We start from the raw sequence: 17,821 nt of genomic DNA on the forward strand, positions 1-17,821 counted from the left end.
TAACAAGTTACCTGTGAAACTCCTTCCACCATTTTCTCTGGTACTACTTTGTAACAGTCCCATAGTCTTGTATTGTGGTTATTTGTGTATTGGTTTTATGATCCCCCAAATCCCTTTCAGATTTAAGATTTAATATTTGATTCTGGATTTTAAAGCTATACGGACATAGGAACCTTATTTGATGTCCCCTTAGTGAATTAATGAATAAAAGGTAGGTGCACTACCCTCAAGAAACCTCTAGCTTTTTAAACAAGCTAAACTTAAGTAACTGTGGCAGAATATAGTAAATGCCATAAGGAAATTTACAGAAGGGAAAACTCACTTCTGGCTGAGTTAGGGGATTCATCTTTTGGGGGATGCCTGAAGGAATTACAACTTCACATTGCTACTGTGCCTTGCTCAATAGATGTTTAATTAGAGATTCTTACTAAGAGTTTTTGGAGCTTTTCTGAAATTATTTGCAAGTATTTATGTTATTTCACGTTTGTGTGTTTTGTGAGGAGAACAGTGTCCGCTGTCATCATATTCTTCCAGGGATCTGCGACCTAAAACAGATAGTCACTGCTTTATAATCCAGTTTGTACAGTCTTCTGAACACCTCCCGTGACAGGTAGTTACCTCTGGAGACTTGCCCACTCCATCCCCAGACAGTTTCGGATTTTAGGAAGCATTACCTTACAGTAAGCTAACCTTTTTTCACTCTGTTCTCTCCCTTGAACCAGAGTCTAATCCTTGTTGTGTAATACAGCACTTGACATATTTTAAGAGAACTCTCATATTCTGAGAATACTGATATTCAAGCCAAATGTTCTATCTTCTTCCTTTAGTTATCATTATCTGTTACTCTTTCCAGATCATTTACCTAACCTGGCATCTCTCCTTTTAAAGTCTAGTGTTCAAAGTTGAACAGTACTCTTTCATTGTGGTCTGGTCATTTCTGAACTTTAAATTCCTCTCTTATGGATGCTGTATTTCTATGTAACATAGTTTAAGACTGCTTCCACTTTAAAAAATATATTTTAATTATAAAATATTTCAAGCAAATAGAAAAATATTGAAAATACTGTAACCAATTTGTGTCTCTTTCCAAGATTAGATGTATAGCGTTTGCTATATTTGCTTCATCTTTTTTTTTCTTAAGAAATAAAATGGCCGGGGCGCCCGAGTGGCTCAGTCGTTAAGCGTCTGCCTTCGGCTCAGGTCATGATCCCAGGGTTCTGGGATCGAGACCCGCATCGGGCTCCCTGCTATGCAGGAAGCCTGCTTCTCCCTCTCCCACTCCCCCTGCCTGTGTTCCCTTTCTCGCTGTCTCTCTGTCAAATAAATAAATAAATAAATCTTTAAAAAAGAAAAAAAGAAAATGGCCACGTACAAATAAAGTCCTTTTTCCCAACCCACTTCCCCACCACATCAGTGTTCCTTATCTTTTTTAGGTAGTCTCATCATGCTGTGGGCTTAGAATTGTAGTCAGTCAGATTCCTAATTGCATTTGTTCAGAATGATTTCTTCCATTCTGATACCCTGCTGAGAGACTTTTTAAACCTAGATCTTTACCTTTTGGATAAATGGTATCATAATAATGGCTAACATTTATTGAGCTCTTAGTATGTGCCAAACACTGTTTTATATACCTCCTTACATCTATTATTTAAACCTCCCGGTAACCTTATAAGGAAGGTACTATTATTTTTCCTGTTTTGTAGATGTAGAACAGAGGCATAGAGAGGCTAATTAATTGCCTGAGGCCCAGTTATTCAGGGGCAGAGCCTGTCTTTGACCCTGGCTCTCTGATTCAGAGCTCACTGTCTTACCCCCACCGTGCTGCTCATCATTCACGTGATGGACCAGCCCACACTGAAAGAGTACTGTCCAACTTTGAACACTAGACTTTAAAAGGAGAGACGCCAGGTTGGTAAATGATTAAGCAGAAGAAACACATTAAGCAGAGGATTGTCCAGATTCAGCTAAAAATTGACACACTTCGTGTAATGGATACAGAATGGAAAATGCTCACCCTGAATATGTTCACAGTCTTCGTGGAGAATAGGTGTCCAAAAGTCAAATAACCTAGGAAGTGCCAAGTAATCTTAAGTACATTTTGATTTAAGGAAATTTTAGCGAAATGAGAAATGTCTTCAAGCGAAAAGTTTTTAGAAAACACAGGAAAAGTGCTTTGTAAGGTATTAGATTTAATTTAGTGGGGAAGCTCTTCAGTTGAAAAAGCTACTGTGAGCCAAGTTATAGAGGACTGAGCATGACCTGTATGGGTGATGAGAAAACCAACCTGAAATTGACGAATACGAGCTAGAAATATGAAGTTCATTAAGGGCGCGTGGGAGTCCGAAAGTTGAGCTCTCATCAGTGAAGCATGTAATGGTTAAGAGCAGAACAAGGACATGATGAAAGCAACATTTTTGGAACACGAATTTGGCAAGTGAGTGGGATTAGGAAGAAATTATATTGTGAGTTAGACTAATAAAGGTAATAATGATAACAACCATGTCCTAGTAACAATAGACGGCACTTAATTGAGTTTTTATGTTTGCCAGGCACTATGCTAAGCTCTTCAAGTCTGTTATCTCCAGTGTATCAGTTAACTTTCATTGAGTAACAAATCCTGCCAAAACTGAGTGCCTTAATTCTGGAGATTGGATGTACAACAATGTGAATGTATTTAACACTACTGAACTGCATACTTAAAAGCAGTTAAAATGGGGTGCCTGGGTGGCTCAGTCGGTTAAGAGTCTGCCTTCTGCTCAGGTCATGATCCCAGGATCCTGGGATCGAGTCCTGCATCGGGCTTCCTGCTTGGCGGGGAGCCTGCTTTTGCCTCTGCCTCCTGCTCTCTCCCTGACAAATAAATAAAATCTTAAAAAAAAAAGTGGTTAAAATGGTAAATTTTATGTTATGTATATTTTTCCACAATTAAAAAAAAAAGCAATTCAGTGACTTAAAATACCAGCAACTTGAGTTCCCAGTTCCCTGGGAGAGCTGGGGAGTTCTAGTGGTCTGGGCCAGTTTGGTTGATTTCTTCTGGGCTTGCTCAGCTGGCCGGCTGGGTTGTGGCTGGACAGTCTGGTGTTTGGCAGACTGTAGGCTGGAGCGTCGAGGGAAGATCGGGCCATGTGTCTCAAAATCCTCAGGCTAGCCCTGGGGTTCCACATGGCAGCTGGAGTTTCCAAGCCTCTGCTTGAATCACATTTGCTGCCAAATTGTTGGCCAAAAAAAAGTCACAAGGGAACCCAGATTCAGGGAGCCAGAGAGAGAGACCCCATCCCTTGATGGAAAGAGCCACAAACTTTTGTGGCCCTTTTGTAACTCATCACACTTAGTCAATCTTGACAACAACCCTAAAGTTCTTTTACAGATTAGCAAACAGTGGCATAAAATAATCGGATAACTTGTTCAGGCAGTGGTTCCGGGGTGCCCACCCAGGCTAGGCTGACAACCTCCACGCTCCTGGTTTGGAGGCTGCCTGCAAGGAAGAGCTCAGGTTTGACTGGCCCCAGACAGCTGATCAGATCCCGTCTCCATCACACATGCTCCTGGCACATCGCAGACACTCCATAATTCCTAGTTCCTTTCTTCCCTTCCCAACCTGGTGTGTATTAGCTTCCTTCCTTCTTTCCTTTCTTTAGCGAATATGTGACTACCAATTGCATGGCGATACTGTCCTAGGTGCTGGAGATACAAGAGTGAAGAAGACAGGCAAAGACCGTGCTTTTATGAACCTTACTTACACTCTAAAGGAAGACAGAATGAAAAAAAAGCAAGTTCAGTTGCCCTGGAGCAACATGACTTTGAGCTATGTATTTACTTATACGTGGATTTTTTCCGATAAATACAGTACAGTACTGTAAATGTATTTTTCTTTTCTCAAGCTAACTTTATTGTAAGAATACAGTATATAACATACAAAAAACTATGTGTTAATCAACTGTTGATGTTATCAGTAAGGCTTCTGGTCATAGCAGGCTATGAGTAGTTAAGTTTTGGGGGAGTCAAAAGTTATACGCAGATTTTCGGCTGTCCGGGGGTCCATGACCCTTATCCCCACATTGTTCAAGAGTCTGTTGTATATAACATTTCAGGTGGAGGTAAATACTACAAAGAAAAATAATAGCAGGGCAAAGGATCTGAGTGTCTAAAGTCAGGGGACACAATTTACGGGGTTGTGATTTGGGTCCAGAGACTTGACCTCTCTGAGACTCCCTTTCCTCTCTATAAAGTAAGACTGTTGGAGAAAATGGTAGCATTAGTTACCCTCAGAGAGAGAAGTGGTAAGGGGGTAGGAGAGAGACTTTCCACAGTATAATCTCTTGATTTTTTTTTTTTTTAAGTGAGACTCTTCTAGCTCTAAGATTTGATGAACAATACAGTATAATATTATTTGTTGCTCGCAGTTTTTCTGAGTCCTAAAAGCCCCAAGAGCCATTAAAAAAGAAAATGGTTGAATAGAGGAAACATTGGAATACACATTTTCTTCTTTCGCTTAACATGATCTTAGTTTCTCTCTCTTTTTTAAGATTTTATTTATTTGAGAGAGAGAGAGAGAGAGAGAGTGAGCAGGAGCAGGGGGAGGGAGTGAAAAGAGGGAGAAGCAGACTCCCCCTTGAGCAGGGAGCTTGATGCCAGGCTTGATCCCCGGATCCTGAGATCATGACCTGAGCTGAAGGCAGAGTCTTAACCGGCTGAGCCACCCAGATGCCCCCCTTAGTTTCGGTCTTAAGTAACAAAGAAACTGGGGGAAATTGTGCACTAACAGATGTTGATGGCTGACCATTTCTATCACAGAAGGATTTGGCTGTAGGAATTCAGGGTTCAGTAAACTTGATTTCTACTGAATTTTTAGGAGCTTATCCATAAATAGGGATGCTGCCACCTGAAAGTTGTGTGATCACTCAGAGGGCACATCATGGAAAAAGCAGGTGGTTTTGTAATCATGCATTTCTGGCCTCTGTTAAGTCTAAATCCTGACTCTTAGCTGAATAACTTTTGGTAACTTAATCTCCAGGCAACAGTTTCTTCATCTATAAAATAGAGATACTGATCACAGTCCCTGAACCACATTTCCCAACTCGGAAATGGCCTGAAGATGAAGAGTGTTTTCATAAATCTGGCTCAAAGTCATTTGGCAGCAAACGTGCCCTGAATTGAAGTGATCCTGGCTTAGTATAAATATTCAAATGATTTCCTGAAGAAGTATTAACAATTAATTATGGGATATTACTCCATAGCAATTGGGGCTGTATATGCATCTTATTTCCTGTTTTCTAAAGCACTAAAAATTCTGAATTCTGCTACACATCTGGCCATGAAGTTGAATGAAAGTGGATATAGATCTGTAATATCTTCCTTAAAGGGTTTTGTAAGGATAAAAAGTAGTATTTGTATTGTGCTTGGCATACAGTAGCTGCCCAGTAAATGGTAGTTATTAATCTTACTGTTAGATAAATTTGGTTAAGTTTGTGGGGTTTCTCCCCATTCTGAGGAATCTGCATTCAAGTCTTAACGAAAGCTGTGGCAATGGTTGGTAGCTGTTCACCTGTGGAGCTGTCTTTCCTGGGAGTCCCAGTCCTGGGAGTTCAGTCTCGCACTTCTAGCCACTGCACACTCTTCCTGCAGATGCCCTTCATCCCTGTTTTTCTCTCACTTGAGAGTTCTCGGGAGCGTACTTCATGTCAGATAGCAGTGGAACACATCAGGAGGTTTTAGAGACAGGCAGCAGTTAGCCCTGGTCTTTTTTCCGCCCTCTCCTCCCTGCCAGCTCATGGGAATCAAGCAGTGGAAGTTTTCATAGTGAGTCGAGTTTTCCAGTGTTTTAATAGTTGTATCTTCCCGTATCTTCTCGGTAATCTGAGGAAATTATTGTTACGGAGTGAGGAACTGAAGCAAATAGGTGACAGGGAAAAGAATGATGAGGGAAGGACACAGAGAAGGGATTTATTGACCTTGATCATTTTAAGAGTGGAAGAGGTATGTTGATAAGGAGGGGTAGTATTGCTTAAGGTTGTTGCTCTTCAAAAACCTGTCCAGCTTTTATTGGAGCTCACAGAAGTCAGCCCCCAAACCATTAGTTGTAGCTGAGGATTAAAACGTTTGGCAATGCAGTGAAAGGAATCATTGTGGCCTGGTAACAACAGTTTCTGTGAAGAGCTGCCATAGAGCTCAATAATGGCTGTTACGCTGTTTCTTTTATCTGACTGCAAAGCCTGGCCTCTCTACACTTGAGAGGGAAGGAGTTGGTGAAAGGTTTTTAAATACTCTGAACAGGGGCGCCTGGGTGGCTCAGTCGGTTAAGTGTCTGCCTGGGGCTCAGGTCATGATCCCAGGGTCCTGGGAGGCTCGCTGCTCAGAGGGAGTCTGCTTCTCCCTCAGCTGCTCCCCCCTGCTTGTGCGCTTTCTCTCTCTCTGTCAAATAAATAAATAAAATCTTTTAAAAATAAATACTCTGAACATATTCGTTTATTCATCAAACTTTCACTGAGTATATTTATATCCCAGACATTGCATGAAATGATTTTACTAATACATGGTGCTCAGTAAACATTAATTTTTACTAATCATTTTTTATTGAACATGGCAAGGAAATGAAATTCTCATGATTATGTGATTTTTTTTTTAAAGCTTTACTCTTGATAATATGATATACATCCATGATAGGAAATTGAGGAAATAATACACATATAAAAAAGAATATGGGTCCAGTCCACTAGGGTTCAGGGTTCACTGTTAACCTTACAAAGTGCCTGTGGTATTTCCCACTAGTGGATAAGCCATGTGTATATTTTAAACCACTCTCTCGTTAGATATTTCAAATATTTCCTTCTCTTAAAAAGAGAGTAAGGGAGACTGGGGGTTGAGGGGGTTTATGGGAACTCTGGACTTTCCACTCAGTTTTCCTGTGAACTTAAAACAGCTGTAAAATTTAAAGTCTGTATAAAACAAACCCACAGCAATTCTTTCAGATATGATTGCTTTGAAAATATGGCACTTTTTTTTTCCTGGAAAAAATGATTCTTGTTTTCCTTAGGGAAGAGTAAAGTTTAGGAGGCAGCTCATTACAGCTCACTAATTTGAAAGAGAAAGGATTAGAAATTTTTTTTTTTTTAAGATTTTATTTATTTGACACAGCAGGAGAGCACAGGCAGGTGCAGCGGCAGAGGGAGAAGCAGGCTCCCCTCTGGGTGGGGAGCGGGCTCTATCCCAGAATCCTGGGATCATGACCTGAGCTGAAGGCAGTCTTAACTGAGCCACCAGGTGCCCCGAGGATTAGAAATCTTTTTTTTCCTTTTTTTTTTTAAGATTTTATTTATTTATTTGACAGAGAATGAGAGAGAGAGCACATGAGAGGGGGGAGGGTCAGAGGGAGAAGCAGACCCCCCGCCGAGCGGGGAGCCCGATGCGGGACTCGATCCCGGGACTCCAGGATCATGACCTGAGCCGAAGGCAGTCGCTTAACCAACTGAGCCACCCAGGCGCCCCGAGGATTAGAAATCTTAAAAGTAATAGCTTTCCAGAGGATAGAAGACCTTTAACAGGTGTTAAAGAAAAGCCAAAGGTGAACAGTAGTTAAAGCAGTAAAAACAGGTTTTATTCAGAATAGCCATTGCAGTAGGGAAAAAGACTTCAGTATAGAACTGGGCTCAATTCTGAATACAACAAGGAAAAATGGGGGCAGAGTGGAGGGGTCAGTGGATGGAAAATGATGAAGGTGGAACATCTGGGGTGAGGGACATTCTCGCCAAACGACCTAATAACCTAGGAGGATTCTTGCCGGAGGCAGACCAGGGCGATGGGGTGATGGGGACTGAGGAACCCTGCCGGACAGTCACGGGGATCAGTAGCAGGATTCTTGCTAAAATTGGGCGTTGCAGGGATAGACACAGAAGTACAAGAGTGGAGGGTTCAGAGGAGCCGGACTAAAGTTCGGTGAAAGATTCTGGCACCAGGAAGACGAGCCGGCTTCTCAAGTGGACTGGGCTCTGACCGCCGCCCGTGGGTTCCGGGGACAAGGGGAAGACTTGGAGGGAGGCACCGGGAGCGAAGGGGTGGCGGGGGGGGGGGGGGGGGGCCCGGGGGGGGGGTTGACCTCGGCCCCGGGGGGGCGGGGCGGGCCGGCCGGGAGCCTGCTGGGTGGAGGGAGAGCCGGCCCCGCCCCCCGGGGGCGCCTCCCAGCCCCGCTCGGGTCTATGGAGGAAAAACTCTACGCGGGCCCTGCGACTCCCATGGCCGCGGCCGCCTGCGGCACCAAGGCCATGTCCCTGTTCAAGCGGACCTTGGTGCTGAGCCCCGCCGCGGCACCCCGGAGCACGGGCACGGCCGTGGGCTCCGCGCCGCGCGGCTGCCCCTTGTCTCCCGCCGCCTGGCCCTCCAAGGACTGGCTGCGCGGGGAGGGCGTCGGCGGCAGGCTGCGGAGCCCGCCGGCAGCCGGCCGCCTGCCCCCGTCCCACTCCTGCTCCTCCGCATCGCCCACCTCCGTGTGTCTTCTCTGCCCCCAGGACTCGCTGAGCAGCAGCTTGAAAACTTGCTACAAGTATCTCAATCAGACCAGTCGCAGTTTTGCAGCTGTCATTGAGGCGCTGGATGGGGAAATGCGGTGAGTGGCCAGACAGCTCCTTTTCACTTGGGGGAGGAGAGCTTTTCCCCCGGGGACTGGGACGTTGAGCCACTACTTTCTGACAGCTCCTGGCGTTGCAGTCGCCGCTTGTGGCTCAGCTAGAGCGTGCCCCACCAGAGTGAAGGAAATGTTCTGGTTGGAACACCCATGTATTTACTTTAGAATGCCCTTCCAGGCACTTCGCCATCTAATAGTGTCCCTGTGGGCCCGCTCTTTCAGGGAAGAGGGGAGGAAGGGGGGGTGGGGGATGGGGGATGGTGGTGTTTATTGACTTTTTTTAGTCCTGGCGGCTGAACCTGTCTCTGAGTAGGTCATGCATTTTTCTTGGCTTCACTATGCTACTTTGCAAGTCTAGTATATGGGGTTAATTCCAATGAAGTAGCTATTTTTTTTTTTTTTTAAGTTGTGTTTAAGTAATCTCTATACCCCACCTGGTGCTCAAATTTAGGACTCCTCTGACTGAAACAGCCCAGGTTCCTTCTGGGCAGATTGCATACATGAACCTAGACCAATTTCCTTTGTGTATGATAGTATTTATACTATTTTGACTATTTATACTATTATACTAATTTGACTTTATTTTTTATCTGCAAAAATACCAGGTCCATGTAAATACTTGGCCTGTCGATTTTTGTACAGTTGTTCTACGTTCGTTAAATGTAACTCATTCTGGGAGTAGTTGTGACATCAGCTGGTAGGTTTTTTAATTTTGTTTTTTATAAATAAACCACTGAAGTCCATTGCTCCTATCTAAGAAAGGAAAACTAAGATGTCTTGTTGAGTACAAAAAGCTTTGGCTATCTTTCCATAGTTCTTTAGAGGTAGGGCCGTAGGAGTGTTTGCATAAATGACATGTTATTTTGAAATAAATATCTTGGAACGTTTGTCCCATCATATTAATAGTTCTCCTGTTTTTACAGCCATGCGGTATGCATATTTTATCTGGTCCTTCGAGCTCTGGACACTCTTGAAGATGACATGACCATCAGTGTAGAAAAAAAAGTTCCACTGCTACACAACTTTCACTCTTACCTTTATGAACCAGACTGGCGGTATATGGAGAGCAAGGAGAAGGATCGACAAGTGCTAGAGGACTTCCCAACGGTAGCGGAATTACAAATCTCTCCTGCCTATGGTTGTGTGTATAATTGATGATATAGTTGTCAGCCAGCCCTCATCCCCGTGGAGAACAGTAAGATAAGCAGTGTGAGGGCAGTGTAATCTAATGTGATGGGTAAGAGCTCTGGTAGCCGAGACTCTGAAGCCACGCTGCCTGGGTTGGAATCCCACCTCTTCCACTTATTAACTGGTGCGGAGTGACGTGGCCTGTGTAAACCTAAGTTTCTCCATCTATAGAGATAATAATAGTACCCGCCTCGCCTCGTAGTATTGTTGTGAGGTTTAAAAGAGTCGAGACAGGTTAGAATGGTATTAGCTACTATTACCGTTACCACTATGTTGCTTAAAAGTCCAGTGTTTCTTCCTTTGGAAAGATACACTCTAATTCCAGTGTTGTAAAAGATGGATTCTTGGGCCTGCTCACAAAACCTGTTCCCTATCTAATACAGCCTAAGTGTAGAGGGCTTCTGGCTTCTGGTACCCGTAGCCTGGTAGCATGGATATGCTGTTCAGGATAGGTCCAGCTGGGGGGAGGACCGAGGAGCAGGGTGATCCTCTAACACTTACAGCTGTGTGATCCCGGACACGTTCCTAAGTTTCTCTGCCTCAGCTTCCTCATTTGTAAAGTTAGAGCTCTGAGGGTTGACAAGTTCCTATTTATAAGTACTTAGAAGAGTGCCTGCTGTATACTAAGTATTCTGTAAATATTAGGTGTTCAGTCCCTTCCGTTGGACTAAAGTGGGTTATAATTAAAATCTTGTGTTTTAAAACTGACAAGGTTATGTTATATATGTGACTAGGTCTGACTTTTCTGGAATTTGCATGTCTTATCACACAAATAACTGCTTCTTTCATATCTCATAAATAAAAGGTTGATTTAGTGAAGTCTCATGTTCTCTAACAGACCAAAGAAGCCCTTCTTTTTGTACACAGTTGCCAGGATTTGGGGGGAATAGTCCCCATGTGGCTGTTGCTACTGAAACAGATCTATATTCCTGAGTGGGGAGGGGAGGAATCCACCCAATACAAAAGAATGTTTGAGAGACTCCTTTAGAGCAAGGGCTATTTCAGATTACTGAGGTCATGTCTTTGCTGTCAAAGACAAAAATAAAAGACAATTAAGTTCAAACCAAAAGAAAAAATCTGTTAGGAGTAAGTAGGTGGAGCTGATATAGTACAATACGATAGAAAAGAGGAGGAGGGAAGAAGAACCTGTGAAGAATAATTAGGTAGGGAATGAGAGCACTCACCTAGAGCAGGTACCAGTGATTTGGCTCCCTAGGACACCTGTCATGTGACCAGAGGCTGGGTTTCCTCTGACTGGAAATCGGTGGCCATTCACTGATGAGCTTGTGAAACTCTGTTAACACAGGAGGAAGTGCTACAAACAGGGTCCCATAGCATTTATAACTGATATGTATTCGCACTTAAAAAAGTTACATTCTAGCTAGAGCCTCCAAAACCAAAAAACCCTTCCAAACTATTTTCAAACTGAGTAGATTCATAAAAAATAATTTCCAGTCGTGGGATAAGTGTTGTAGGTCTTTGAAAAATCAAGGCAGTCCTATCCACTCAGCAAAAATGAAAGAATATGAAAATGTGTGAATGTCAGAATAATTAGAGGGGGGATATAGCTAGTAGATGTTTAGATAATATTTCAATATGCTTAGAAAACCAAAAGTCTTCTTTATAAATACTGCATTCCAATGGAAAAACAACAGTTTGTTCAAGCAAATTTCAATATTCAGTCAATCTTTTCCTGTGTTGGGGAGTACGGTGAGCGCAGACACTCCCCTCCTGAGAGCAGAGACTCTCCCTGGCAGAGTAGAAGGGACCAGGGGACACAGGCCAGACATTACTGTTTTGCTGGTGCTGACCTTTTATATCCTTAATGTGAAACATCTGAAGCTCTGTGTTTCGTGAGGATGCAACTTTGAATTGGAGGTCCGTTTGAATCGGAGGTCCGTTCAGCCTGTCGTTCCGATTGAGATAGGAATATATGGAAAGTCATAGTGTCTTATTTTCGTTGGGAATGCTTTGTGCACATGCTGGTCAATCCCAGCATCTCCTTGAGACAAGATGCCCAATTTGAAGGGTAAAGCCGTCTCCTTGGGTTAGGTGTACCATCAGTTTAGGGCGAGGCCCTAAGGCAGAACAGATAACTTGGCCTCACTCACATAGTACTGCTCTTAGACTGAGGTAAGAAGGGCCCGCCCCTCACTTTACAGGGCCCCCCTCAAAAGGGTGAGGGGTCCCCAGGCCATGGGAGTGTTCCTGCCCAGAGCTTATGCAGCTCCCCTTCTAGACTATGTTCTGGGTGTGTGGAATTCCCTGCCCTCAATTCCCTGAGCTCCCTTCCCGGGTTTGCAGTCTGTTGTGTCTGGCCTGTCCTCTCCAGGGTGAATCATGCACCAGTGACCCTGCCCCTAGGCCTTTTGGGGCCAGACAGAGCCGGGAATGGGAAGGCCAGGGTGCAGGCTGGGAGCTGGGGCTCAGCAGTCTCTGCCCTGCTGCATTTTTGGAACAAAACCCTGAGGAAAATTTAAATTCACACCTGAGTCCTTCAGGTTGTGGTGAAGGTGTCTTCGTAAAAGCAGGAGAATAGCGCATACTGTTTAACAAGTTACTAGTGTGACTGGTAATTTCAAGATTTTGAGCCAGTATGGTATGTGGCCCTCCATTTGTGCTCTTAACCCAGGCAAGACAGACCCCAGGCATAAGCCTAGACAGAGTGTTCTCACCAAGTGAGCCCCTCCCCAATGTGTGTGCATTGAGATTGAATCTCGTGTTTTATGCTTTGGTGGTCATTAGTTGGTATCATTTGAAGCCAGGCTTTCTAGAACTTTCACTGTATATTATGGATTAGATTAGAGTATAGCTTTTTCACCTGGTACTAGGGGAGACTAGTAGTCTTCGAGATCCACCCCAGACACAACTTAAGGAATGGCATAGGGTTATTTTTAAATGCTAATAGCCATAATAGCATACATTTATTGAGCTATGAATTAGTTACGAAATATATTTCAATATTCATTCAATATTTGTATTATTTTATGGTAATGTAGTTTTAACATTTAATCACTGACATACTTTACTGCTCTTTTAAAAATTGGTGAAAAACAATAAAACTATTGGTTTTTCCAGAAAAAAAAATCGGTTAAAAACAGAATTTTGCATATAAGTGAAGAAGGTATAATTACCCAGTGTTTTGATCATAACATCCTAAAGTTTATGGGGAATTTGTCTTTGTAGGTGAATGGAAGTGTTGTGCTACCCTTCGACCCCTACTTGGTATTTGGTCCTCCTCCATTATACTAGTGGATTCACCATATCCTTCCTTCGTGTACTTGAGTCACCGGAGAGTGACTGCAGGACCTACAAATCTACTGTAGTTGTCAAACAGAATTACCTGGAGGGACAGTAAAAAGCCCTTATGGCTCGTTTCACTCGGCAGAGCTTGTTGTCACTCCTACAGAGTATGTGAGACTGGGCTTTGCTCTCATAAATAGAATGACCTAGTCCAAGGTCTGTTGAAAGAATGTGGTCCTAGGGAGATTCAGGGATTCAAATACCCTTTGGTAGAGTCACTCATTTGTTTTAGTCCACAATAGGAATGACATTTTGGCTCTGTCTTGGAACAGCTGTTCTGGAAAGAATAGCATTCTGGAAAGATTGGATTGATTTTATGGATTTTGGGGGAGTTTCACAATTGATATTCAGAAGCCTAAAGTTTCTTAGGCTTCTGAATCCCTTTGGTGCTCTGCAGCCAGCTGGTTTGCCCTCAGGTCCTTAAATAGAGGTGTTTCCTGAGGAAGCTTTTCTAACCTTTCTGTAAATGTAGACCAAGTATTCCTCCCACTTGTTTTCAGTATTATGTGTTGCCTCTATTAATATTTGTAGCATTTAAAGAAATTTCGTGGTGTTTCTGTACTGTATTTTGATCATCTAGAGACACTTCTTTAAACTTAAATAGGATGTTTGTGCAATAGCAATGAATTTAAAAACCATCAGTACAATTTCTACATTAGAGTTTGGGCTGTGAAAAAAAATGTTGGGTAGCATGCCTCCGATTGAGCTAAATTGAGCTGTTTAAGGAATTAAAATGTATAGCCTTATAGAAGGGGAGACACTATAACTTCCTGATAGAAATCTGGGAATTAATGATAGAAAACGGTTGGCTGATCTCCTTAGTAGAATGTAAACTGTACAGCAGAGTGTCTGCTTCTTTCCAGGCTGTGTATCCCCAGTGCCTAGAACAAAGCTTGCTATGTAGGAAGTGCTTGATACACGTTTGCAGGAGTGAGTCTTCCCTATCATGAGGTTTGTCTGAAATGGGGCATTCTTCCTAAAATTCTTACATTTATGTCCACTTTATGTAGAAGCACCTCATTTATTATCTATTGGAAAGATGAGTGTAGAGTGAGACTTTGATTTTCTTTTGAGTCTAGAAACTTTAGCATTTTTAGACCCTTCTATTTTAACAATTAGAACATTTCTGAGCTTATTATGCAATATGTAGAAAACTAGTACAACCTAGATGTTAGGCTTATAGATGAATCATTTGGGAGTCTTAATGAGTTCTGCTATTGCTTTGTTTTATGATCTATAGGTACCATGTTGGTTCCCAGTGTAAATACGTATTTCATATTTTCCGTTTTTTGTGATTTCCATTTCAGATCTCCCTTGAGTTTAGAAATTTGGCTGAGAAATATCAAACAGTGATTGTTGACATTTGCCGGAAAATGGGATTTGGGATGGCGGAGTTTTTGGATAAACACGTAACATCTGAACAGGAGTGGGACAAGGTCAGTGTGTACAAAGTAGCGTGGGTGTGTGGTGCATAGAACAGAGGTGGTAGTACGCGCTGTGAAGGTCAGACCGAGGAAGGAGGTTGTCTACCAGTTCCACGTTTTCTGATTTTATAACCCACCTGTGTAGCTTGAATGTCTCATCGTAAACACTTAATAAAGGGGCTTATAATTGAATACTTGAAATAATCCGTGCCCTAGGGCGTTTACCATTAAGTCAGGCCAAAGTGACTATAACCTGTCCCAGAGGTTACACGCATTAAGCTTCTTCTTTTATTTTTTTAAGATTTTATTTATTTATTTGCCAGAGAGAGACACAGCAAGAGAGGGAACACAAGCAGGGGGCGTGGCAGAGGGAGAAGCAGGCTTCCCGCTGGGCAGGGAGCCCGATGCGGGGCTCGATCCCAGGACCCTGGGATCGTGACCTGAGCCGAAAGCAGACGCCCAACGACTGAGCCACCCAGGTGCCCCACACATTAAACTTCTAAAAGTGTCTCTGACTTGCTGTGAAATTTTAGATAAATGGCCTAATTACTCCATGTAATATAGAGATATTCGACGTTTTCAAATCTTAAAAATGTGTTTTTTGTTATTTACTTTCTTCCATCACGGAGTATGTGTGTTTTGTGGACACACCTTAGTATCTGAATCAATCTGCAGTTCCATCTTAGCACAAGATGACTTTTAAACTCCATGCCAGCTTGACCCTGTTTGTTGACGGGAAGTAGGTATCACTTAAACTGTTAAATTATATGTGTGTTTCCTTTCCAAGTTTATGAGAATCCAGAAGTACTAACTTAGGATCATGGGTGTGTTGTGCTGAGGATTGAGTACCTCTCCAATGCCTTACTTCTTCCTTTCCCATCAGCTCCTTACAGAATTAACACAATAGAAGAAGTTCCGAGTTTCTCGACCTCCCTCCCCCAGTTCATCTGGTGGTTATAAACGAATACCTGTGGGGATTAGCACTGGGAGACCTCACGTGGACGAGATTGGCTTCCCCAGGAGACAGAGTAGCTGGGAAGGCCAATGAGAGCAGATGATGTGGCAGATAAAATTATACTGGGCTTTTATTTGGCCCGAGTTTTTCCTGAGCAGTAGCTGTGTAGGATACTGGCCAGGGGAGGAGTTGGGGGGCAGGGAGAAAGTGCCTATCTAGACAAAGTGACCTAATTGACAATGGGGACTAAACAACACCAAAATATGGGCTAGGAAGGAGGGGTCTTGCCCATTTTCCATAGGAATGATGTTTGTGAGACTTCTTCATCACCCCAGTGGAAGCAAAGACCTTTTAAACATCTGAACTACGTGTGTATTTTTTTATCCTTAATAGTGTTTATGTTAGGATCTTAGAAGAGAAGCGACTATATACATATTCCTTGGGTGAGTGTAGGTTCAAAGTCTGGCCTCTTAATCCTTCAATCCTCAAAACTTGCTGGCAACATCTTGGGGGCTGCTGGCTAATGCTCTCCAAGTTAGCATGAGTGAGGCTGCTGCTGGAATTATCCATTTATGAATTTAAAGTTAAAGCCGAAACTCCTGGCCAAGAATCAGCACTGGTTAGCTGCATGGTGACTCCCTTTTCTGCCGTGCAGACCTATTCAAGAGACCTAATGATAGCTTGTTGAGTACAAGTTCTGATTAGATGAAATTCAGTACTTTTAGTGATTTTCCCCCCCTTCACTTTGGAGGAAGAGGACTACTTCCATTCTAGGAATTATTTCTATGCAAAGAACTATTATCTTAAAATCTACTTTTCCTTGGGCAGTGCTAAGGACGTACTGATGTTTTTTAATTTCTAGTAATTCTTTTTAAATTTCTTGTACTTGTCCACAGCTCATTTCTCTATTTTAGCATATCTTGTTTTGTTTTGTTTTTTTAAAAGATTTTATTTATTTATTTGACAGAGAGAGAGACACAGCAAGAGAGGGAACACAAGCAGGGGGAGTGGGAGAGGGAGAAGCAGGCTTCCCGCTGAGCACAGAGCCCTGATGTGGGGCTCCATCCCAGGACCCCAGGATCATGACCCGAGCCAAAGGCAGACGCTTAACAACGGAGCCACCCAGGCCCCCCAAATATTTTAGCATATCTTTACTCTTTCCCAGATTCTTCCTTTCTTAGACCATATTTCAAGTGCTTTCTCTTTGCCATTTCATTGTGCCCTTTGATTAGTCTGGCTCTGTGTTACTTTCAACCAGGGGCCCTCCTTTGGTCTTCCCCTAACTTTTACCCTTCCTAGTATCCCCTCCAGAGTGTACCTTCTTTAACTGCTTTCCACTTCTTAAATTGTGTAATGGACATTTCATTTCATAAGAGTATTGCATTAAGTTGTCTTGGAATACTTTTTTCAGGAGAGGATAGCTTTGACAAACCACTTTTATGGGAAAAAAATTCATTGACAATCGAGAATGATGTTTACCAAGATCTCTTTTGAGAAGAGGATGTTTCAGCAAAGTTGTTAGAGCTTGCCTCGTAAACCAGACTATCTGGCTTTGAGTCCCTGGCCCCCTGACTTCCAGATGAGTGATCTTGGGCAATTAATTGACTGACCCCTCTGTCTGCCCCAGTTTGCACATCTGTAAAATGGTGATAGTAATGATACGCGCCTCATAAAGGTGTCGGTGAGGATTGAATATGCAGAATGCTTAAAGCAGTGGCAAGAACAGACCGTGGTACTTTGTTCTTCTAGGTAATGAAGATTTTGAGACACTGCAAGATCTTGAAGTGTCTTTAAGACTAAGCTCCACTTACTATTCTAGTTTCTATTAGAATATTCTTATTTCGGGCGCCTGGGTGGCTCAGTCGGTTGGGCGACTGCCTTCGGCTCAGGTCATGATCCTGGAGTCCCTGGATCGAGTCCCGCATCGGGCTCCCTGCTCGGCAGGGAGTCTGCTTCTCTCTCTGACCCTCCCCCCTCTCACAGGCTCTCTCTCATTCTCTCTCGCTCTCAAATAAATAAAAATCTTTAAAAAAAAAAAAGAAGAATATTCTTATTTCATCATTGCCTTCACTCTCAATTTTAGATATCAAAAAGCTTACTGTACTAGCTTATTTTTTCAATAACCTTTTATTCTAGGAGTAGTGCATGTCCACAGTAGAAATACGGAAAACTCAGGTGAAAGAATGAAACCATCACACCAGCCAGAGATCAGAGGTCACGTTGGTTAAATCTTTTGTGCACATTCTTCTTGGATGTTCTTTTTTCCTTACATGTACATAGTGTATATTTGTGTATATGTTTGCGGTTTTTAATCAAAATGAGATCTTGTACATT

The 17,821-nt window shown here is 42.9% G+C and overlaps 1 protein-coding gene across 2 annotated transcripts in view; it reads left to right on the forward strand.

The window, feature by feature from the left end:
- The window catches only part of FDFT1 (farnesyl-diphosphate farnesyltransferase 1), a 33,512-nt gene that overhangs the window by 1,371 nt on the left and 14,320 nt on the right, over nt 1–17,821 (forward strand). Inside the window, exons 2-4 of one of the 2 annotated variants that reach the window (XM_035022677.1) lie at nt 8,502–8,599; nt 9,541–9,724; nt 14,416–14,544. In XM_035022677.1, the coding sequence (XP_034878568.1) occupies nt 8,502–8,599; nt 9,541–9,724; nt 14,416–14,544 (411 nt within the window). Of the gene's footprint in view, nt 1–8,168; nt 8,600–9,540; nt 9,725–14,415; nt 14,545–17,821 lie in introns of those variants that run through there. The other variant, XM_035022676.1, reaches the window with a different exon arrangement.

This window comes from Mirounga leonina, unplaced genomic scaffold, assembly GCF_011800145.1.
Source record: "Mirounga leonina isolate KUSES-001 unplaced genomic scaffold, KU_Mleo_1.0 Mir_176, whole genome shotgun sequence".
Taxonomy (NCBI): Eukaryota; Metazoa; Chordata; class Mammalia; order Carnivora; family Phocidae; genus Mirounga; species Mirounga leonina.